We start from the raw sequence: 24895 nt of genomic DNA, 5'->3' as shown, positions 1-24895 counted from the left end.
GCCTAAGGTGTCGTGGTGCCAAGTGCACGTATGGACACCCTTATGTTTGAACATGGTGTTTGTTATTGACAATCTGTGACGGGCACAAAAGTCCAATAACAAAACACCACTCGGGTTCAGATCCTGCAAGTATTCCTGCAAATATTGAAGTATTGCTGCAAGTAATCTTGCAACTATTGAAGTATTCCTGCAAGTATTGCTGCAACTATTGAAGTATTACTGCAAGTATGGAAGTATTGCTGCAAGTATTCCTGCAAGTATTTAAATATTGTTGCAAGTGTTCCTGCAAGTATTGAAGTATTCCTGCAAGTATTCCTGCAAGTATTGAAGTATTCCTGCAAATATGGAAGTATTGCTGCAAGTATTAATGCAAGTATGGAAGTATTGCTGCAGGTATTACTGCAAGTATTAAAGTAGTCCTGCAAGTATTCCTGCAAGTATTGAAGTATTCCTGCAAGTATTCCTGCAAGTATGGAAGTATTCCCGCAAGTATTCCTGCATGTGTTGAAGTATTCCTGCAAGTATGGAAGTATTCCTGCAAGTATTCCTGCAAGTATGGAAGTATAGCTGTAAGTATTCCTGCAAGTATGGAAGTATTGCTGCAAGTATTGCTGCAAGTATTGCTGCAAGTATTCCTGCAAGTATGGAAGTATTGCTGCAAGTATTGCTGCAAGTATTGCTGCAAGTATTGCTGCAAGTATTGCTGCAAGTATGGAAGTATTGCTGCAAGTTTTGCTGCAAGTATGGAAGTATTGCTGCAAGTATTGCTGCAAGTATTCCTGCAAGTATGGAAGTATTGCTGCAAGTATTGCTGCAAGTATTCCTGCAAGTATGGAAGTATTGCTGCAAGTATTGCTGCAAGTATGGAAGTATTGCTGCAAGTTTTGCTGCAAGTATGGAAGTATTGCTGCAAGTATTCCTGCAAGTATTGAAGTATTCCTGCAAATATGGAAGTATTGCTGCAAGTATTAATGCAAGTATGGAAGTATTGCTGCAAGTATTGCTGCAAGTATTCCTGCAAGTATGGAAGTATTGCTGCAAGTATTGCTGCAAGTATTCCTGCAAGTATTGAAGTATTCCTGCAAATATGGAAGTATTGCTGCAAGTATTAATGCAAGTATGGAAGTATTGCTGCAAGTATTGCTGCAAGTATTCCTGCAAGTATGGAAGTATTGCTGCAAGTATTGCTGCAAGTATGGAAGTATTGCTGCAAGTTTTGCTGCAAGTATGGAAGTATTGCTGCAAGTATTCCTGCAAGTATTGAAGTATTCCTGCAAATATGGAAGTATTGCTGCAAGTATTAATGCAAGTATGGAAGTATTGCTGCAGGTATTACTGCAAGTATTAAAGTAGTCCTGCAAGTATTCCTGCAAGTATTGAAGTATTCCTGCAAGTATTCCTGCAAGTATGGAAGTATTCCCGCAAGTATTCCTGCATGTGTTGAAGTATTCCTGCAAGTATGGAAGTATTCCTGCAAGTATTCCTGCAAGTATGGAAGTATAGCTGTAAGTATTCCTGCAAGTATGGAAGTATTGCTGCAAGTATTGCTGCAAGTATTGCTGCAAGTATTCCTGCAAGTATGGAAGTATTGCTGCAAGTATTGCTGCAAGTATTGCTGCAAGTATTGCTGCAAGTATGGAAGTATTGCTGCAAGTTTTGCTGCAAGTATGGAAGTATTGCTGCAAGTATTGCTGCAAGTATTCCTGCAAGTATGGAAGTATTGCTGCAAGTATTGCTGCAAGTATTCCTGCAAGTATGGAAGTATTGCTGCAAGTATTGCTGCAAGTATGGAAGTATTGCTGCAAGTTTTGCTGCAAGTATGGAAGTATTGCTGCAAGTATTCCTGCAAGTATGGAAGTATTGCTGCAAGTATTCCTGCAAGTATGGAAGTATTGATGCAAGTATTCCTGCAAGTATGGAAGTATTCCTGCAAGTATGGAAGTATTGCTGCAAGTATTCCTGCAAGTATGGAAGTAATTGCTGCAAGTATTCCTGCAATAATGGAAGTATTCCTGCAAGTATGGAAGTATTCCTGCAAGTATTCCCACAAGTATGGAAGTATTGCTGTAAGTATTCCTGTAAGTATTGAAGTATTCCTGCAAGTATGGAAGTATCGCTGCAAGTATTCCTGCATGTGTTGAAGTATTCCTGCAAATATTCAACTATTCCTGTGAATGTTCCTGCAAGTTTTGAAGTATTCCTGCAAGTATGGAAGTATCGCTGCAAGTATTCCTGCATGTGTTGAAGTATTCCTGCAAGTATGGAAGTATTCCTGCAAGTATTCCTGCAAGTATGGAAGTATAGCTGTAAGTATTCCTGCAAGTATGGAAGTATTGCTGCAAGTATTGCTGCAAGTATTGCTGCAAGTATTGCTGCAAGTATTCCTGCAAGTATGGAAGTATTGCTGCAAGTATTGCTGCAAGTATGGAAGTATTGCTGCAAGTTTTGCTGCAAGTATGGAAGTATTGCTGCAAGTATTGCTGCAAGTATTCCTGCAAGTATGGAAGTATTGCTGCAAGTATTGCTGCAAGTATGGAAGTATTGCTGCAAGTTTTGCTGCAAGTATGGAAGTATTGCTGCAAGTATTCCTGCAAGTATGGAAGTATTCCTGCAAGTATGGAAGTATTGCTGCAAGTATTCCTGCAAGTATGGAAGTAATTGCTGCAAGTATTCCTGCAATAATGGAAGTATTCCTGCAAGTATGGAAGTATTCCTGCAAGTATTCCCACAAGTATGGAAGTATTGCTGTAAGTATTCCTGCAAGTATTGAAGTATTCCTGCAAGTATGGAAGTATCGCTGCAAGTATTCCTGCATGTGTTGAAGTATTCCGGCAAATATTCAACTATTCCTGTGAATGTTCCTGCAAGTATGGAAATATTCCTGCAAGTATGGAAGTATTCCTGCAAGTATTCCCACAAGTATGGAAGTATTGCTGTAAGTATTCCTGCAAGTATGGAAGTATTCCTGCAAGTATGGAAGTATTGCTGCAAGTATTCCTGCATGTGTTGAAGTATTCCTGCAAATATTCAACTATTCCTGTGAATGTTCCTGCAAGTATGGAAGTATTTCTGCAAGTATAGAAGTATCGCTGCAAGTATTCCTGCAAGTATTGAAGTATTTCTGCAAGTATGGAAGTATCGCTGCAAGTATTCCTGCATGTGTTGAAGTATTCCTGCAAGTATGGAAGTATCGCTGCAAGTATTCCTGCATGTGTTGAAGTATTCCTGCAAATATTCAACTATTCCTGTGAATGTTCCTGCAAGTATTGAAGTATTCCTGCAAGTATGGAAGTATTCCTGCAAGTATTCCCACAAGTATGGAAGTATTGCTGTAAGTATTCCTGCAAGTATTGAAGTATTCCTGCAAGTATGGAAGTATCGCTGCAAGTATTCCTGCATGTGTTGAAGTATTCCGGTAAATATTCAACTATTCCTGTGAATGTTCCTGCAAGTATGGAAATATTCCTGCAAGTATAGAAGTATTCCTGCAAGTATTCCCACAAGTATGGAAGTATTGCTGTAAGTATTCCTGCAAGTATGGAAGTATTCCTGCAAGTATGGAAGTATTGCTGCAAGTATTCCTGCATGTGTTGAAGTATTCCTGCAAATATTCAACTATTCCTGTGAATGTTCCTGCAAGTATGGAAGTATTCCTGCAAGTATTCCTGCAAGTATTGCAGTATTCCTGCAAGTATTCCTGCAAGTATTGCAGTGTCTGTGTGTAAGTACCTGTGAGGGCTGCAGGGTGGTGACTCTGTGTCCTTGGTCTTGGTGCAGGTGTGCCAGCTGTGTGAGTCTGCTGAGCACCAGGTCACAGATGAGCTGGCGGTCCTCCGCCTGGTGCTCGCCCACTAGTGGCATGGAGGATCCCACCACCTGCATCACATGACCAGATATTACACACCAGATCACATGACCAGATATTACACACCAGATCACATGACCAGATATTACACACCAGATCACATGACCAGATATTACACACCAGATCACATGATGCTAAAACATATCATATTATATAAGGCTCTCTTGGCTCTTATTTTGAAGGTACAATTCCCAAATACACGTTCAACTGGAGCAGTACTTCAGTTCTCATGTTTTGTGTTTTATTTTGAAGGTACAATTCCCAAATACACGTTCAACTGGAGCAGTACTTCAGTTCTCATGTTTTGTGTTTTATTTTGAAGGTACAATTCCAAAATTCACGTTCAACTCCAGCAGTACTTCACTTCTCATGTTTTGTGTTTTCCTACAAAATTTAGGACCAAATGGTCTTCTGTGTATATACTTTCACATCTACATATACTTAGATATGTACATTGTAGTACATGTACTCTATACATGGACATGTACAATGTATTACATGTACTCTATATTTGGACATGTACATTAGTACATAGTAGATGTACTATATACTTAGACATGTACATTAGTACATAGTAGATGTACTCTATAGTTGGACACGTACAGTAGTAAATAGTAGATGTACAATATAGTTGGACACGTACATTAGTACATAGTAGATGTACTCTATACTTAGACATGTACATTAGTACATAGTCGATGTACTCTATAGTTGGACACGTACATTAGTACATAGTACATGTACTCTATACTTAGACATGTACATTAGTACATAGTAGATGTACTCTATACTTAGACATGTAAATTAGTACATAGTAGATGTACCCTATAGTTGGACATGTACATTAGGAAGTAGTAGATGTACTTTATACTTAGACATGTACATTAGTAAATAGTAGATGTACTCTATACTTAGACATATATATTAGTACATAATAGATGTACCCTATACTTAGACATGTACATTAGTACATAGTAGATGTACTCTATAGTTGGTAGACGTACAGTACTAAATAGTAGATGTACCCTATAGTTGGACACGTACATTAGTACATAGTACATGTACTCTATAGTTGGACATATACATTAGTACATAGTAGATGTACTCTATAGTTGGACATGTACATTAGTACATAGTAGATGTACTCTATACTTAGACATGTACATTAGTACATAGTATATGTACTCTATACTTAGACATGAACATTCGTACATAGTAGATGTACTCTATAGTTGGACATGTACATTAGTGCATAGTACATGTAATCTATAGTTGGACATGTACATTAGTACATAGTAAATGTACTCTATAGTTGAACACATACTGTAGTACATAGTACATATACTCTATAGTTGGAAACATGCATTAGTACATAGTACATGTACTCTATACTTAGACATGTACATTAGTACATAGTAGATTTACCCTATAGTTGGACATGTACATTAGTAAGTAGTAGATGTACTTTATACTTACACATGTATATTAGTACATAGTAGATGTACTCTATACTTAGACATGTACATTAATACATAGTAGATGTACTCTATAGTTGGAAACGTACATTAGTACATAGTAGATGTACTCTATAGTTGGACATGTACATAGTAGAGGTATTCTACATTTGGACATGTACATGAGTACATAGTAGATGTACTCTATAGTTGGACATGTACATTAGTACGTAGTAGATGTACCCTATAGTAGGACATGTACATTAGTACGTAGTAGATGTACCCTATAGTTGGACATGTACATTAGTACATAGTAGATGTACTCTATAGTTGGAAACGTGCATTAGTACATAGTAGATGTACTCTATACTTAGACATGAACATTAGGACATAGTAGATGTACTCTATAGTTGGACACATACATTAGTACATAGTAGTTGTACTCTATACTTAGACATGTAAATTAGTACATAGTAGATTTACCCTATAGTTAGACATGTACATTAGTAAGTAGTAGATGTACTCTATACTTAGACATGTACATAAGTACATAGTAGATGCACTCTATACTTAGACATGTATATTAGTACATAGTAGATGTACCCTATACTCAGACTTTTACATTAGTACATAGTAGATGTACTCTATAGTTGGAAACGTACAGTAGTACATAGTAGATGTACTCTATAGTTAGACATGTACATTAGTAAGTAGTAGATGTACTCTATACTTAGACATGTACATTAGTACATAGTAGATGTACTCTATACTTAAACATGTATATTAGTACATAGTAGATGTACCCTATACTCAGACTTTTACATTAGTACATAGTAGATGTACACTATAGTTGGAAACGTACAGTAGTACATAGTAGATGTACTCTATAGTTGGACACATACATTAGTACATAGTACATAGTACATAGTACATGTACTCTATAGTTGGACACTTTCATTAGTACATAGTAGATGTACTCATTAGACATGTACATTAGTACATAGTAGATGTACTCATTAGATAGACATGTACATTAGTACATAGTACATAGTATATGTACTCTATAGTTGGACACGTACATTAGTACATAGTAGATGTACTCATTAGATAGACATGTACATTAGTACATAGTAGATGTACTCATTAGATAGACATGTACATTAGTACATAGTAGATGTACTCTATAGATGGACATGTACATTAATTAGTACATAGTAGATGTACTCTATAGTTGGACACGTACATTAGTACATAGTACAAGTACTCTATACTTAGACATGTACATTAGTACATAGTAGTTGTACTCTATACTTAGACATGCAAATTAGTACATAGTAGATGTACCCCTATAGTTGGACATGTACAATAGTAAGTAGTAGATGTACTCTATATTTAGACATGTACATTAGTACATAGTAGATGTACCCTATACTTAGACATGTACATTAGTGCATAGTAGATGTACTCTATACTTAGACATGTAAATTAGTACATAGTAGATGTACCCTATAGTTGGACATGTACATTAGTACATAGTAGATCTACTTTATACTTAGACATGTACATTAGTACATAGTAGATGTACTCTATACTTAAACATGTACATTAGTACATATAGGTTGTACTTTATAGTTGGACATGTACGTTTGTACATAGTAGTTGTACTCTATAGTTGGAAATGTACATTAGTACATAGTAGATGTACTCTATAGTTGGACATGTACATTAGTACATAGTAGATGTACTCTATACTTAGACATGTACATTGGTACATATTAGATGTACTCTATAGTTGGACATGTACATAAGTACATATTAGATGCACTCTATAGTTGGACATGTACATAAGTACATAGTAGATATACTCTATAGTTGGACATGTACATTAGTACATAGTAGTTGCACTCTATAGTTGGACATGGACATTAGTACATAGTAGATGTACCCTATAGTTGGACATGTACATTAGTACATAGTAGATGTACTCTATAGTTGGACATGTAAATTAGTACATAGTAGAAGTACTCTACAGTTGGATATGTACATGAGTACGTAGTAGACGTACTCTATAGTTGGACATGGACATTAATTAGTACAAAGTAGATGTACTCTATAGATGGACATGTACATTAATTAGTACATAGTAGATGTACTCTATAGTTGGACATGTACATTAATTAGTACATAGTAGATGTACTCTATTGTTGGACATGTACATGAGTATATAGTAGAAGTACTCTGTATTTGTAGTGCTTTGTACCTCGGTGATGTAATCGTTGCCATCTTTTCCATGAATGGCTTTGACAGCACAGACTTCCAGACCTCCAAAGATGTCCGAGCAGGTGTCGACCCAGAGTTTGTATCTGAGGAGAACAAGACCGCATTTTACTTTCACTTTCACTTTGTGGCATTCAGGAGGCGACACTCACCTGTCCGTCATGGCCACGCGTTCCAACATGGCCGACCCGATGTTGCTCTTCCAGTTCCCAGACATGGAAGTTCTCCTGCAGGATTATTGTCATGATTTCATCATTCACTTCTTCAACACGACAGTGGTTCTCGAGTACCACTAGTAGTACGCGGGCTCCATCTAGAAGTACTCCATTAAAGTACAGTGTTTCATTGTCCTGTAGTCAAACACAGTGTTACTGTTCAAACTGTGTGCAATGTGACAGTGTGCAAAATATACAAACCCCGTTTCCTTATGAGTTGGGAAATTGTGTTAGATGTAAATATAAACGGAATACAATGATTTGCAAATCATTGTATTCCGTTTATATTTACATCTAACATAATTTCCCAACTCATATGGAAACGGGGTTTGTACATGTTAAATAAAACCTCCGCCTGTTTTTAATGAATACTTGGGCCTACTAGGCTACTGTGCCGTCATGTTGCTCAGGTTGGAGAAGCATTGCCGGCAGTTCTTGAAGCTGAATACGCGGAAGGCCCCCGGGCCGGATGGTGTCTCCCCCTCCACTCTCAGACACTGTGCGGACCAGCTGGTTCCTGTCTTCACTGACATTTTTAACACCTCTCTGGAGCTATGCCGCGTGCCGTCCTGCTTTAAGACCTCTACCATTGTCCCTGTCCCCAAGAAAGCACGGATCACATGACTAAATGACTACAGGCCGGTCGCGCTGACGTCTGTGGTCATGAAGTCCTTTGAGCGCTTGGTCCTGCCTCACCTCAAGGACATCACCGCCCCCCTCCTGGACCCACTGCAGTTCGCCTACAGAGCCAACAGGTCTGTGGATGATGCAGTGAACCTGGCCCTCCACTTCATCCTGGAGCATCTGGACTCCCCAGGAACCTACGCTAGGATCCTGTTTGTGGACTTCAGCTCTGCCTTCAACACCATCCTCCCTGGACTGCTACGAGACAAGCTCTACCAGCTCAGCGTGCCCGACTCCCTCTGCAGTTGGATTAATGACTTCCTGACAGACCGAAGACAGCACGTAAGGCTGGGGTAGATTGTCTCGGACAGTCGAACCACAAACACTGGTACTCCTCAGGGCTGTGTACTCTTCCCCTGGCTCTTCTCCCTGTATACAAACTGCTGCACCTCCAGTCACCAATCCGTAAAACTGCTCGTTTGCGGATGACACCACCCTCATCGGGCTCATCTCGAATGGCGATGAGTCCGCCTACAGGAGAGAGGTAGACCGGCTGACGTCCTGGTGCAGCCTCAATAACCTGGAGCTGAACGCCCAGAAAACAGTGGAGATGATCATGGACTTCAGGAAAGTCACAGCCCCACCATCCCCCCTCACCCTGATTGACTCTCCCACCCCTGTCCCCATTGTGGACTCCTTCCGTTTCTTGGGCACCACCATCACCCAGGACCTCAAGTGGGATCTGACCATCAGCTCCCTCATCAAGAAGGCCCAGCAGAGGATGTACTTCCTGCGGCAGCTGAGGAAACTTAAGGTGCCGACCGAGATGCTGGTGCAGTTTTACTCAGCCATCATAGAGTCCATCCTGACCTCCTCCATCACAGTGTGGTTCCCCGGCGCCACAGTCCAGGATAAGAATAGACTGCGGCGCATCGTACGTGCTGCGGAGAAGGTGATTGGCTGCAAGCTCCCATCCCTCCAGGACTTGTTCTCCTCCAGGACCAGGAGGCGTGTGGGTCGGATCACAGCCGACTCTTCTCACCCTGGACACACACTATTCTCCCCTCTCCCCTCAGGCAGGAGACTACGCTCCATCCAGACCCACACCTCCCGCCACCTGAACAGTTTTTTCCCCTCGGCCATCAGGCAAATGAACAAGAACTCCTAACAGCAGCTCCTTGAATTCCTTGAATCCCTTCTAAGTCTATCTGATAGCTCAGTCACAGCTCTTTTTATACCAAATATGTGTTATATGTGTTTTATGTCGCACGTTTGCACCAAGAAAAATTCCTAGTTTGTGAACCCGTTCTCAAACAATGGCAATAAAACTATTCTGATTCTGATTCTGATTCTGATTCTATGAAACAATGTTACAGTGTCCAAAATATACTTGTTAAATCAGGGGTGTCCAAACTTTTTCCACTGAGGGCCGCACACGGAAAAATGAAAGCATGTGGGGGCCATTTTGATATTTTTCATTTTCAAACCATAACAAAATATATGCATTTTTTATTTAATTGACCATAAAGGGTCTCAGTCATTAAAATGTTAAAAATAAGTCAGATTATTATTTTTTTAAAATTATTTAACGCTTACAGTAAATCTCTATATCAACTTCAAGTTGATATAAAGTAATACAAATTTTAAAAAATGTTTTATGGCTTTTCTGTCAAAAACAACTTAGTTTTTTTTATAGTAAAACTGAAATATGCAGTATTTAGTAATTAGAGCCCTGAAAGATCAATAATGCAGGACACCATTGATTTGAACTCTTTCATATTTTTGAGTAATCACAGTGAAAAGATAAATAAAAAATCACTAACTATATTTGGGATCCAAAAGGTGCCCCCCTCATAAAGTGATACATTTTTATTAGGTTTTTCTTTTACTTTCAACACTTAAGTTACGAGATCAACTTCAGATATATCTGTCGATTTTATGCTAAAACTATTATTTTGTTTGTTTTATGCGCTTTTGTCAAAGAAAACTTTGATGTTTTTATATGGCTACTACACAATATATGCAATATTTACCACATACAACATTTTAAAGTGGAATATTTGAAGTAATTGGAGCCCTGAAAATAATTCATTATAACATGGATTTTTTTGTCATCATTTTTTTTTTTTGAGCAATGGCAAAAAAAAGAAAAATGAAGAAAGAGAAAAGAAAAAAAAAACAGCCTGCATGGCAGCTTTTGTGTCAACATTGCAACTTTTTCTCATTAGATTTCACCTTTTTCCACTTTTTTTTAATGTTCTTTTTTATTTTTACAATAGTATTTCCAGAATGTGTGGCGGGCCGGTAAACAATTAGCTGCGGGCCGCAAATGGCCCCCGGGCCGCACTTTGGACACCCCTGTGTTAAATAAAACTTCTGCCTGTTTTTAATGAATACTTGGGCCTACTATGCTCCTGTGCCTTCATGTTGCTCAGATTGGAGAAGCACTGCCATGAAACAATGTTACAGTGTCCAAAATATACTTGTTAGATAAAACATCTGCTTGTTTTTAATGAATAATTGGGCCTACTAGGCTACTGGGCCTTCATGTTGCTCAGGTTGGAGAAGCACTGCCATGAAACAATGTTACAAAATATACTTGTTGAATAAAACCGCTGCTTGTTTTTAATGAATACTTGGGCCTACTATGCTACTGTGCCTTCATGTTGCTCCCATTGAGAAGCACTGCCACGAAACAATGTTACAAAATATACTTGTTAAAGGCCTACTGAAATGAATTTTTTAATTTAAACGGGGATAGCAGATCCATTCTATGTGTCATACTTGATCATTTTGCGATATTGCCATATTTTTGCTGAAAGGATTTAGTATAGAACAACGACGATAAAGTTCGCAACTTTTGGTCTCTGATTAAAAAAAAGTCTTGCCCCTACCGGAAGTAGCGTGACGTAGTCAGTTGTTCGCCTCCTCATATTTTCCTATTGTTTTCAACGCAGCTAGAGCGATTCGGACCGAGAAAGCGACGATTACCCCATTAATTTGAGCGAGGATGAAAGATTCGTGGATGAGGAACGTTAGAGTGACGGACTAGAATGCAGTGAAAGACATATCTTTTTTCGCTCTGACCGTAACTTAGGTACACGCTGGCTCATTGGATTCCACACTCTCTCCTTTTTCTATTGTGGATCACGGATTTGTATTTTAAACCACCTCGGATACTATATCCTCTTGAAAATGAGAGTCGAGAACGCGAAATGGACATTCACAGTGACTTTCATCTCCACGACAATACATCAGCGAAGCTCTTTAGCTACGGAGCTAACGTGATAGCATCTGGCTCAAATGCAGATAGAAACAATATAAATGAATCCCTGGCTGGGAGGATAGACAGAAGATCAACAATACTATTAAACCATGTACATGTAACTACACGGTTAATAATTCTCAGCCTGGCAAAGCTTAACAATGCTGTTGCTAATGACGCCATTGAAGCTAACTTAGCAACCGGACCTCACAGAGCTATGATAAAAACATTAGCGCTCCACCTACGCCAGCCAGCCCTCATCTGCTCATCAACACCCGTGCTCACCTGCGTTCCAGCGATCGACGGCGCGACGAAGGACTTCATCCGATCATCCGTGCGGTTTACGGCTAGCGTCGGCTAGCGTCGGCTAGCGTCGGCTAGCGCGTCTGCTATCCAAGTAAGTCCTCCTGGTTGTGTTGCTGCAGCCAGCCGCTAATACACCGATCCCACCTACAACTTTCTTCTTTGCAGTCTCCATTGTTCATTAAACAAATTGCAAAAGATTCACCAACGCAGATGTCCAGAATACTGTGGAATTATGAGATGAAAACAGAGCTATTTTGTATTGTTTTCAATGGGGTACCGATACTTCTGTTTGACTGGCTACGTCACGCGCATACGTCATCATCCAAAGACGTTTTCAACCGGAAGTTTAGCGGGAAATTTAAAATTGCACTTTATAAGTTAACCCGGCCGTATTGGCGTGTGTTGCAATGTTAAGATTTCATCATTGATATATAAACTATCAGACTGCGTGGTCGGTAGTAGTGGGTTTCAGTAGGCCTTTAAATACAACTTCTGCCTGTTTTTGATGAATACTTGGGCCTACTAGGCTACCATGCCTTCATGTTGCTCAGGTTGGAGAAGTACTGCCATGAAACAATGTTACAGTGTCCAAAATATACTTGTTAGATTAAACGTCTGCCTGTTTTTAATGAATACTTGGGTCTACTAGGTTGAGAACCACTGCCATGAAACAACGTGCGTGTGTGACTGACATGTAAGCTTTGTAGTCAGCAGCGATCTTCTGGATCCTGATGTCGTATTTGGACTCGATGAGCGGCTCGCTGGTGGTGTAGGTCTGAGTGAGCGCCACCACACTGACTATGTCCTGGAACTTGCTGTGGTTCTCCACCTTCACCTGCAAGAACACCACGTGGGTCATCCTCACAACACTCCGGAGTCTTCACGCGTGCACGCCAACCTTTCCGATGCCAGAGTGGGCGTGGCCAATCTTGATCACCACGGGGAAAGACGGCATGCTGGACTGGAGGAGAAGAGACTATGAGCGGATATCTTCTGGGTTAGAAACGGAGGTTCTCACCATCTCCTTGTAGTTCGGGTAGAAGGTTTGTTGGATGAGGGGAAACTTGTCGGCGCCTAACTTCCTGTGAGTGTTGATGAGCTGAGCGAACTACAGATTGAGGGGCATTAGAAATACTGTTGGTCTCCATGGCAACCGTCTGCTTACCGCCCAGGGCTTGTCACACAGGTTGTAGATGGACTCCAGAGAGTTGATGCTGGGGACTCCCGCGTACTGAAGAGCGATGACCAGGTTACGGAAATCTTCATTTTGTGTCATGCTGTAGGCGTGTTGGCGAATTAACACAAAGTCCGGCTTGAAGGACCTGAGAACACACTCTCGTTAGAACCCTTTAAGAACCGTACGTGTGTGTGTGGGGTGGCCTACCTGACCATCTTGCTTCCATTCCTGAACCCCTGCACGCTGACGTTGCAAACTCCATCAGCCTGAGCCGTGATGTTGATCTCACTGAACTCAGCCTGCACAGTTGGAGATTTCATCAACTTTCGAAAGTCCTGGACTTGGAAACCTTCTTGGATTGTCTGGTCAGTTGTTGACAAACATGAAATCACATCTACTGACCTGCTCCACTTTGATGTCATAATCTTCGGCGATCTTCTTCCCACGAAATAACTTTGCCCTGCATGGACACAAAATATGAAAATCCTTCTACAACTGCTGCATATAACTTAGTTATTTCTGAATCATGTTTATGCTGCGTATTTGTATTTGTTAGGCTTTTTACAATCTACAAAACCCCAAACAAGTGAAGTTGGCACATTGTGTAAATGGTGAATAAAAAACAGAATACAATGATTTGCAAATCCTTTTCAACTTACATTCAATTGAATAGACGGCAAAGACAATATATTTAATGTTCCAAATGGTAAACTTTGTTATTTGGAATGTGATGCCTGCAACATGTTTCAAAAAAGCTGGCACAAGTTGCAAAAAAGACTGAAATGCTCAGTCATTCACAAACAAGGATGGGGCGAGGGTCACCACTTTGTGAACAAATGCGTGAGCAAATTGTTTAAGAACAACATTTCTCAACCAGCTATTGCAAGGAATTCAGGGATTTCACCATCTACGGTCTGTAATGTCATCAAAAGGTTCAGAGAATCTGGAGAAATCACTGCATGTAAGTGGCAAGGCTGAAAACCAACATTGACCGTGACCTTCGATCCGGTACTGCATCAAAAAGCAACATCAGTGTGTAGAGGATATCACCACATGGGCCCAGGAACACTTCAGAAAACCACTGTCAGTAGTTGGTCGCTACATCTGTAAGTGCAAGTTAAAACTCTACTATGCAAAGGGAAAGCCATTTATCAACAACACCCAGAAACGCCCCCAGCTTCGCTGGGCCCGAGCTCATCTAAGATGGACTCATGCAAAGTGGAAAAGTGTTCTATGTTCTGACGAGTCCACATTTCAAATTGTTTTTGGAAACTTTGGACGTCATGTCCTCCGGACCAAAGAGGAAAAGAACCATCCGGATTGTTATAGGCCCAAAGTTGAAAAGCCAGCATCTGTGATGGTATGGGGGTGTATTAGTGCCCAAGACATGGGTAACTTACACATCTGTGAAGGCACCATTAATGCTGAAAGGTACATACAGGTTTTGGAGCAAACATAGGTTGCCATCCAATCAACGTTTTTTTCATGGACGCCCCTGCTTATGTCAGCAAGACAATGCCAAGCCACATTCTGAATGTGTTACAACAGCGTGGCTTCGTGGAAAAAGAGTGTGGGTACTCGACTGGCCTGCCTGTAGTCCAGACCTGTCTCCCATTGAAAATGTGTGGCGCTATATGAAGCCTAAAATACGACAACGGAGACCCCAGACTGTTGAACAACTTAAGATGTACTGTACATCAAGCAAGAATGGGAGATAAAAAATGTGTCTCCTCAGTTCCCAAACGTTTACTGAGTGTTGTTAAAATGAAAGGCCATGTAACACAGTGGTAAAAATGCCCCTGTGACAACTTTTTTGCAATTTGTTGCTGCCATTATATTCTAAGTTAATGATTATTTGCAAAAAAAAAATTAAGTTTCTCAGTTGGAACATTAAGTATGTTGTCTTTGCAGTCTGTTCAATTGAATATAAGTTGAAAAGGATTTGCAAATCATTGTATTCTGTTTCTATTTACCATTTACACAACGTGCCAACTTCACTGGTTTTGGGTTTTGTACTTGTGGAGTCCTCTCAACATGTCTGAAGGAGGAACCCAAACAAAGTCTCCCTGTGAAAGCTCTTGGACGCTGCTGGTGCACTAAAAGCGAGGACTTGTTCCCTGGGAAGCCAAGAAGGACTCGATGAGACACTCCCAGTGGAGTCCAAGTCATGCTCTGCCTCCAGAGGGTGGACAAAGTGTCACACACAGCCTAAAACTCAATAATATTGTGTCTTTTCCAAGACTCTGTGAAGACACCTGCTATGGACTTGGTGCTAAACCGAAGCCGAGTCAGGACGTTAGTATCCATGGCCGACAGTTAACAGATTTTTACCAGATTGAATATCACAAAGAGAAAGAAGTTAGCGTCAGACAGACACAGCAAGTGTGCCAATTTCCAAGGTCCAAGACACGCTTCTGCTTGGAGACGGAGTCATATCTAACGTGAACATAAACAGAGTGGTCACATGATTCTACATGTGGGTGTCGTGGACCTCAGAAACCACCAGTCTGAAATCCTGAAGAAAGACTTCAGTAAACTATTAGAGAGTGTTGAGAAAGTGGAAATATCTACACTCATCAGTGGACCTCTTCCAAACATCGACAGGAGGATAAACACATTCAGCCGGCTGCTGCAGACGAAGACATGGTTGGCCAAGGTCTGTGAGTCCAGAGGACTGCAGTTTAGTGACAACTTCCATCTCTTCTGGCACAGTCTTCATAAGCCGGCTGCTTCAGATGAAGACATGGTTGTCCAAGGTCTGTGAATCCAGAGGACTACAGTTTAGTGACAACTTCAATCTCTTCTGGCAAAGTCTTCATCAGCTGGCTGCTTCAGATGAAGACATGGTTGTCCAAGGTCTCTGAGTCCAGGGGACTGCAGTTTAGTGACAACTTCAATCTCTTCTGGCAAAGTCTTTATCAGCCGGCTTCTGCAGATGAAGACATGGTTGTCCAAGGTCTGTGAGTCCAGAGGACTGCAGTTTAGTGACAACTTCAATCTCTTCTGGCAAAGTCTTCATCAGCCGGCTGCTGCAAATGAAGACATGGTTGTCCAAGGTCTGTGAGTCCAGAGGACTGTAGTTTAGTGACAACTTCAATCTCTTCTGGCAAAGTCTTCATCAGCTGGCTGCTTCAGATGAAGACATGGTTGTCCAAGGTCTGTGAATCCAGAGGACTACAGTTTAGTGACAACTCCAATCTCTTCTGGCAAAGTCTTTATCAGCCGGCTTCTGCAGATGAAGACATGGTTGTCCAAGGTCTGTGAGTCCAGAGGACTGCAGTTTAGTGACAACTTCAATCTCTTCTGGCAAAGTCTTCATCAGCCGGCTGCTGCAAATGAAGACATGGTTGTCCAAGGTCTGTGAGTCCAGAGGACTGCAGTTTAGTGACAACTTCAATCTCTTCTGGCAAAGTCTTCATCAGCTGGCTGCTTCAGATGAAGACATGGTTGTCCAAGGTCTGTGAATCCAGAGGACTACAGTTTAGTGACAACTTCAATCTCTTCTGGCAAAGTCTTCATCAGCTGGCTGCTTCAGATGAAGACATGGTTGTCCAAGGTCTCTGAGTCCAGGGGACTGCAGTTTAGCGACAACTTCAATCTCTTCTGGCAAAGTCTTTATCAGCCGGCTTCTGCAGATGAAGACATGGTTGTCCAAGGTCTGTGAGTCCAGAGGACTGCAGTTTAGTGACAACTTCAATCTCTTCTGGCAAAGTCTTCATCAGCCGGCTGCTGCAAATGAAGACATGGTTGTCCAAGGTCTGTGAGCCAAGAGGACTGCAGTTTAGCGACAACTTCAATCTTTTCTAGCAAAGAGAGGTTCTGTTTCAAGGGAAAGGCCCACACCTGAACAGAGGTGGAGTGAGTCGACTGATGGATGACCTCCTCCACGCTCTGAGGCCTCAGAATAGGCCTGGACCAGATCCTGTGCTGCCACAGAGGAGAGAGAAGGGGAGTGGAAGAAGAACTCCTCCGATGCCATGCAGGAACCCAGCAAAGGACTCAGCCACAGCTACCAAAGCACCTCCTGAATCCCGAACACAAGTCCTCCATCATAATCACCTTCATCATGGCCCTCACCCCAAACCTGGATCCCGCCTGCTGCATCTACACCCTCCAGAGATGCTTCACAGTCTTTCTCCTCTCCATCATCACCCATGAGACTTCCTGACCCTCTTCAAAATTTGTGAGCTCAGGGATTAAAAGTATTCCCCTTACTCCGGACATGGCCCGACCAAGGATTTTGTCATCAAAAAGATATCCACTCCATTAATAAAGCTGCTCCAGCTTGGCCTCCTCCAGCGAGGCCCAAAAAGGAAACACTCTCTTCTAAAACAACAACTACTATCACAGCACATAGATTAGTTAAAAGGCAAACAGTTTAATTCCTTTGAAGAACACCATGTCCAAATATACATATGGATGTAGTCAATGACATAATTAAATGTACATATAGATGTAGTCAATGACATAATTAAATGCCACGTAGATGTAGTCAATGACATAATTAATTGCACATATAGATGTAGTCAATGACATAATTAAATGCCACGTAGATGTAGTCAATGACAGACTTAAATGTACATGTAGATGTAGTCAATGACAGACTTAAATGTACACATAGATGTAAATGACAAACTTAATTGTCATGTAGATGTAGTCAATGACAGATTTAAATGTACATGTAGATGTAGTCAATGACAGACTTAAATGTCATGTAGATGTAGTCAATGACATAATTAAATGTACATATAGATGTAGTCAATGACATAATTAAATGTACATATAGATGTAGTCAATGACATAATTAAATGTACATATAGATGTAGTCAATGACATAATTAAATGTACATATAGATGTAGTCAATGACATAATTAAATGCCCCATAGATGTAGTCAATGACAGACTTAAATGTACATGTAGATGTAGTCAATGACAGACTTAAATGTACACATAGATGTAGTCAATGACAGACTTAAATGTAATGTAGATGTAGTCAATGGCAGACTTAAATGTCATGTCGATGTAGTCAATGGCAGACTTAAATGTACATGTAGATGTAATTGACAGACTTAAATGTCATGTAGATGTAGTCAATGAGAGACTTGAATATACATGTAGATGTAGTCAATGAGAGACTTGAATATACATGTAGATGTAGTCAATGACAGACTTAAATGTACACATAGATGTAATTGACAGACTTAAATGTCATGAGAGACTTAAATATACATGTAGATGTAGCCAATGACGGACTTAAATGTACACGTAGATGTAGTCAATGACAGACTTAAATGTAACGTAGATGTAGTCAATGAGAGACTTAAATATAATGTAGATGTAGTCAATGACTGACTTAAATGTACACGTAGACGTAAATGACCGACTTAAATGTCATGAGAGACTTAAATATACATGTAGATGTAGCCAATGACGGACTTAAATGTACACGTAGATGTAGTCAATGACAGACTTAAATGTAACGTAGATGTAGTCAATGAGAGACTTAAATATAATGTAGATGTAGTCAATGACTGACTTAAATGTACACGTAGATGTAGTCAATGACAGACTTAAATGTAATGTAGATGTAGTCAATGACTGACTTAAATGTCATGTAGATGTAGTCAATGACAGACTTAAATGTCATGTAGATGTAGTCAATGACAGACTTAAATGTCATGTCGATGTAATTGACTGACTTAAATGTCATGTAGATGTAGTCAATGAGAGACTTGAATATACATGTAGATGAAGTCAATGACAGACTTAAATGTACATGTAGATGTAGTCAAAGACAAACTTAAATGTACATGTAGATGTAATTGACTGACTTAAATGTCATGTAGATGTAGTCAATGAGAGACTTGAATATACATGTAGATGTAGTCAATGACAGACTTAAATGTACATGTAGATGTAGTCAATGACAGACTTAAATGTACACATAGATGTAATTGACAGACTTGAATGTCATGAGAGACTTAAATATACATGTAGATGTAGTCAATGACAGACTTAAATGTACATGTAGATGTAGTCAATGACAGACTTAAATGTTACGTAGATGTAGTCAATGGCTGACTTAAATGTACATGTAGATGTAGTCAATGACAGACTTAAATGAACACGTAGATGTAGTCAATGACAGACTTAAATGTACACGTAGATGTAGTCAATGACAGACTTAAATGTACACGTAGATGTAGTCAATGACAGACTTAAATGTACATGTAGATGTAGTCAATGACATAATTAAATGTACATATAGATGTAGTCAATGACATAATTAAATGTACATATAGATGTAGTCAATGACATAATTAAATGTACATATAGATGTAGTCAATGACATAATTAAATGTACATATAGATGTAGTCAATGACATAATTAAATGCCCCATAGATGTAGTCAATGACAGACTTAAATGTACATGTAGATGTAGTCAATGACAGACTTAAATGTACACATAGATGTAGTCAATGACAGACTTAAATTTAATGTAGATGTAGTCAATGGCAGACTTAAATGTCATGTCGATGTAGTCAATGGCAGACTTAAATGTACATGTAGATGTAATTGACAGACTTAAATGTCATGTAGATGTAGTCAATGAGAGACTTGAATATACATGTAGATGTAGTCAATGAGAGACTTGAATATACATGTAGATGTAGTCAATGACAGACTTAAATGTACACATAGATGTAATTGACAGACTTAAATGTCATGAGAGACTTAAATATACATGTAGATGTAGCCAATGACGGACTTAAATGTACACGTAGATGTAGTCAATGACAGACTTAAATGTAACGTAGATGTAGTCAATGAGAGACTTAAATATAATGTAGATGTAGTCAATGACTGACTTAAATGTACACGTAGACGTAAATGACCGACTTAAATGTCATGAGAGACTTAAATATACATGTAGATGTAGCCAATGACGGACTTAAATGTACACGTAGATGTAGTCAATGACAGACTTAAATGTAACGTAGATGTAGTCAATGAGAGACTTAAATATAATGTAGATGTAGTCAATGACTGACTTAAATGTACACGTAGATGTAGTCAATGACAGACTTAAATGTAATGTAGATGTAGTCAATGACTGACTTAAATGTCATGTAGATGTAGTCAATGACAGACTTAAATGTCATGTAGATGTAGTCAGTGACAGACTTAAATGTCATGTAGATGTAGTCAATGACAGACTTAAATGTCATGTCGATGTAATTGACTGACTTAAATGTCATGTAGATGTAGTCAATGAGAGACTTGAATATACATGTAGATGTAGTCAATGACAGACTTAAATGTACATGTAGATGTAGTCAATGACAAACTTAAATGTACATGTAGATGTAATTGACTGACTTAAATGTCATGTAGATGTAGTCAATGAGAGATTTGAATATACATGTAGATGTAGTCAATGACAGACTTAAATGTACACATAGATGTAATTGACAGACGTGAATGTCATGAGAGACTTAAATATACATGTAGATGTAGTCAATGACAGACTTAAATGTACATGTAGATGTAGTCAATGACAGACTTAAATGTTACGTAGATGTAGTCAATGGCTGACTTAAATGTACATGTAGATGTAGTCAATGACAGACTTAAATGAACACGTAGATGTAGTCAATGACAGACTTAAATGTACACGTAGATGTAGTCAATGACAGACTTAAATGTACACGTAGATGTAGTCAATGACAGACTTAAATGTACACATAGATGTAGTCAATGACAGACTTAAAAGTAACGTAGATGTAGTCAATGACAGACTTAAATGTAACGTACATGTAGTCAATGACAGACTTAAATGTACATGTAGATGTAGTCAATGACAGACTTAAATGTAACGTAGATGTAGTCAATGACAGACTTAAATGTAACGTAGATGTAGTCAATGACAGACTTAAATGTACATGTAGATGTAGACAATGACAGACTTAAATGTAACGTAGATGTAGTCAATGACAGACTTAAATGTAACGTAGATGTAGTCAATGACAGACTTAAATGTAACATAGATGTAGTCAATGACAGACTTAAATGTAACGTAGATGTAGTCAATGACAGACTTAAATGTAACATAGATGTAGTCAATGACAGACTTAATACATACAGATGTTGTTTCATACATACAGATGTTGTTGTTTAATACTTATGTTGTTGCTTCATACAGATGTTGTTGCTTCATACATATGTTGTTGTTTCATACATACAGATGTTGTTTCATACATGCAGATGTTATTTCATACATGCAGATGTTGTTGCTTCATACATACAGATGTGGTTTCATACATACGGATGTTGTTTCATAAATACAGATGTAGTTGCTTCATACATACAGATGTTGTTGCTTCAGACTTACAGATGTTTCATACATACTGATGTTGTTGTTTCATACATACAGATGTTGTTGTTTCATACATACATATGTTGTTTCATACATACAGATGTAGTTGTTTCATACATACAGATGTTGTTTCATACATGCAGATGTTGTTGCTTCATACATACAGATGTGGTTTCATACATACGGATGTTGTTTCATAAATACAGATGTAGTTGCTTCATACATACAGATGTTGTTGCTTCACACTTACAGATGTTTCATACATACTGATGTTGTTGTTTCATACATACAGATGTTGTTGTTTCATACATACAGATGTTGTTTCATACATACAGATGTAGTTGTTTCATACATACAGATGTTGTTTCATACATACAGATGTAGTTGCTTCATACATACAGATGTTGTTGCTTCTTACATACAGATGTTGTTGCTTCATATATACATATGTTGTTGCTTCTTACATACAGATGTTGTTGTTTCATAAATACAGATGTTGTTGTTTCATACATACAGATGTTGTTGCTTCATACATACAGATGTTGTTGTTTCATACACACAGATGTTGTTTCATACATACAGATGTAGTTGCTTCATACATACATATGTTGTTGCTTCTTACATACAGATGTTGTTGCTTCATACATACATATGTTGTTGCTTCTTACATACAGATGTTGTGCCATACATACAGATGTTGTTGTTTCATACATACATATGTTGTTGCTTCTTACATACAGATGTTGTTGCTTCTTACATACAGATGTTGTTGCTTCATACATACATATGTTGTTGCTTCTTACATACAGATGTTGTTTCATACATACAGATGTTGTTGTTTCATACATACCGATGTTGTTTCATACATACAGATGTAGTTGCTTCATACATACAGATGTTGTTGCTTCTTACATACAGATGTTGTTGCTTCTTACATACAGATGTTGTTGCTTTAGACATACAGATGCTGTTGTTTCATATATAGAGATTTTGTTGCTTCTTACATACAGATGTTGTTGCTTCTTACATACATATGTTGATGCTTCATACATACAGATGTTGTTGTTTCATACATACGGATGTTGTTTCATACATACAGATGTAGTTGCTTCATACATACAGATGTTGTTGCTTCTTACATACAGATGTTGTTGCTTCTTACATACAGATGTTGTTGCTTCTTACATACAGATGTTTTTGCTTTAGACATACAGATGCTGTTGTTTCATACATACAGATGTTGTTGCTTCTTACATACAGATGTTGTTGCTTCTTACATACAAATGTTGTTGCTTTAGACATACATATGTTGCCGTTTCATACATACAGATGTTGTTGCTTCATACATACAGATGTTGTTGCTTCTTACATACAGATGTTGTTGCTTTAGACATACAGATGTTGTCGTTTCATACATACAGATGTTGTTGCTTCTTACATACAGATGTTGTTGCTTTAGACATACAGATGTTGTTGTTTCATACATACAGATGATGTTGCTTTATACAGATGTTGCTTCGTACAGATGTTGTTGCTTCATACAGATGTTGCATATGGAGCTCACCAATCCTGTTGAGGTTCGTCGATGACCAGCAGAGTCTTGAACTTCTTGGGCGTGGTGATGGAGGTTTGCTCCACCAGTCCTGCCGAGGCCGCCGTCTGCTTGACCACGTTGGTGATGGAGCTGAAGAATCCGGCTCCAGTGGACTGAGGAGGCTGAGGAGAAGTCGCGGGAGGAGCAGGCCCCGCCGTGGGGGACTTGGCGAGGGCGGCGGAGGCGGGCACCGGAGGCTGAGCGGTGTCGGGCCTCTGGAGGTCCGTCATGTAGCCGTTGGGCAAGTTGGAGATGAAGGTGCTGTCAGAGAGACGCCGTCGCAGGTAATTCATGGCTGCAGAGAAGGAGATCAAGCGCTCAGTGAATGTGCTTCCTCTCAGCTCTGAGGAACATCCTGCCAGCTCCTCCTCGCCGGCTGGTCACGTGGCCGCGTCCTGCAGCCAATGGCCTCCCTCTCTGCACGCCGCCCAGCCATTCTGAGGATGCTCTCACGATTGCTTTTTTGCCACCCCTCCCCCACACACTGCTGCTTCGCACAGTCTCTGCACCATTGTGGTTTCTCTGCACCGAGAACATGAAGATGCCCACAATCCTCTGCACTTTTTTGACGTCTCACACCTTCTCCCAGGAGGCGTGTGTGCATATGAGTATGTATGTGCATGTATGTGCGTGTGTGTGCGTGTGCGTGTGTGTGTGTGTGTGTGTGTGTGTGTGTGTGTGTGTGTGTGTGTGTGTGTGTGTGTGTGTGTGTAAAATGGCTGATTAAGGACAAGCGGTCATTCACAATCCACACACACTATTGATTTATTCATGTGCACAGTCTAATTTGTAATATTTATTCATTAACATCTGAATGTAAAATGCAAATAGTCCAGAAATTCTTGATTCTTATTCTTTTTTGGCTTTTAATGATGAAACTGCATTTATCCAAGTGCCGTGTATTTGATATACTGTCGCTGTTCTTCTTCATTCATCAGTCAGCAGCTGACAGAAAAAGGGATTTAAGGCATATCAGAAATCACGATACCGAATGGTGGAAAAGACTGATAAGAACAACAATAATAATATCAATTTAATAATAATATTCACAATAATCACATTAATAATAACATTTATTAGAATAACGGAAAGACAGAGGTATTACTAAACCTCATCATATTATTCAAGTACACTCCTTTGAACCGTTCAATTAATTAGTTGATCAATATCATTTGTTTTTATTTGATCTCTTTAAAATAACGCTGTAAAGAAATCTGAAAGTATGTCTTTTAATAGCATGAACTGGAAGATGCACGTTTTAATCAATATAAACAATTGAGAAAAAAAAAGAAAATATTTTATGGAATAATACATTAACATTATACTAGAAATGCAAATGATGCATGTGTTCGGAAATGGATGATCGACTTACCGTATTTTTAAGACTGTAAGGCACACTTAATAGCCTTTCATTTTCTCAAAAATTGACTGTGCACCTTTTAACCTGGTGCGCCTAATGTACGGTATAGTTTTGGTTGTGCTTGCCAACCTCGAAGCTATTTTATTTGGTACACGGTGTAATAAGTGTGACCAGTAGATGGCAGTCACACATAAAATATACGTGTAGACTGCAATATGACTCAAGTAAACAACACCAAAATGTTATATGTTCCATTGAAAATACAGAACATTACACACGGCGCTCAAAAATGTATCAAAATGTTTTAGTACGACTTTGGTAAGCTACGAAGCCGCACCGCTTGAAGGATTGTACTGTGCTTAAACATACCAGTATTATT

General features: G+C 39.3%; 1 protein-coding gene across 1 annotated transcript in view; it reads right to left on the bottom strand.

Annotated features, from left to right (window-relative positions):
- The window catches only part of syn2a (synapsin IIa), a 29020-nt gene extending 5411 nt beyond the window's left edge, over positions 1 to 23609 (bottom strand). Inside the window, exons 1-10 of the mRNA XM_062051947.1 lie at positions 23127 to 23609; positions 13586 to 13643; positions 13391 to 13482; positions 13172 to 13328; positions 13025 to 13114; positions 12905 to 12967; positions 12699 to 12841; positions 7749 to 7823; positions 7580 to 7682; positions 3730 to 3876 (exon numbers count right to left, since the gene is read on the bottom strand). Of these exons, the coding sequence (XP_061907931.1) occupies positions 3730 to 3876; positions 7580 to 7682; positions 7749 to 7823; positions 12699 to 12841; positions 12905 to 12967; positions 13025 to 13114; positions 13172 to 13328; positions 13391 to 13482; positions 13586 to 13643; positions 23127 to 23449 (1251 nt within the window). The 5' untranslated portion in view covers positions 23450 to 23609. The remainder of the gene's footprint in view (positions 1 to 3729; positions 3877 to 7579; positions 7683 to 7748; positions 7824 to 12698; positions 12842 to 12904; positions 12968 to 13024; positions 13115 to 13171; positions 13329 to 13390; positions 13483 to 13585; positions 13644 to 23126) is intronic.
- Between the last annotated feature and the right edge of the window lie 1286 nt (positions 23610 to 24895).

The sequence above is a fragment of the Entelurus aequoreus genome, linkage group LG07, assembly GCF_033978785.1.
Source record: "Entelurus aequoreus isolate RoL-2023_Sb linkage group LG07, RoL_Eaeq_v1.1, whole genome shotgun sequence".
Lineage (NCBI taxonomy): Eukaryota > Metazoa > Chordata > Actinopteri > Syngnathiformes > Syngnathidae > Entelurus > Entelurus aequoreus.
The sequence above is the reverse complement of the archived record's forward strand: the minus strand, read 5'-3'. Positions and strand labels throughout refer to the sequence as shown.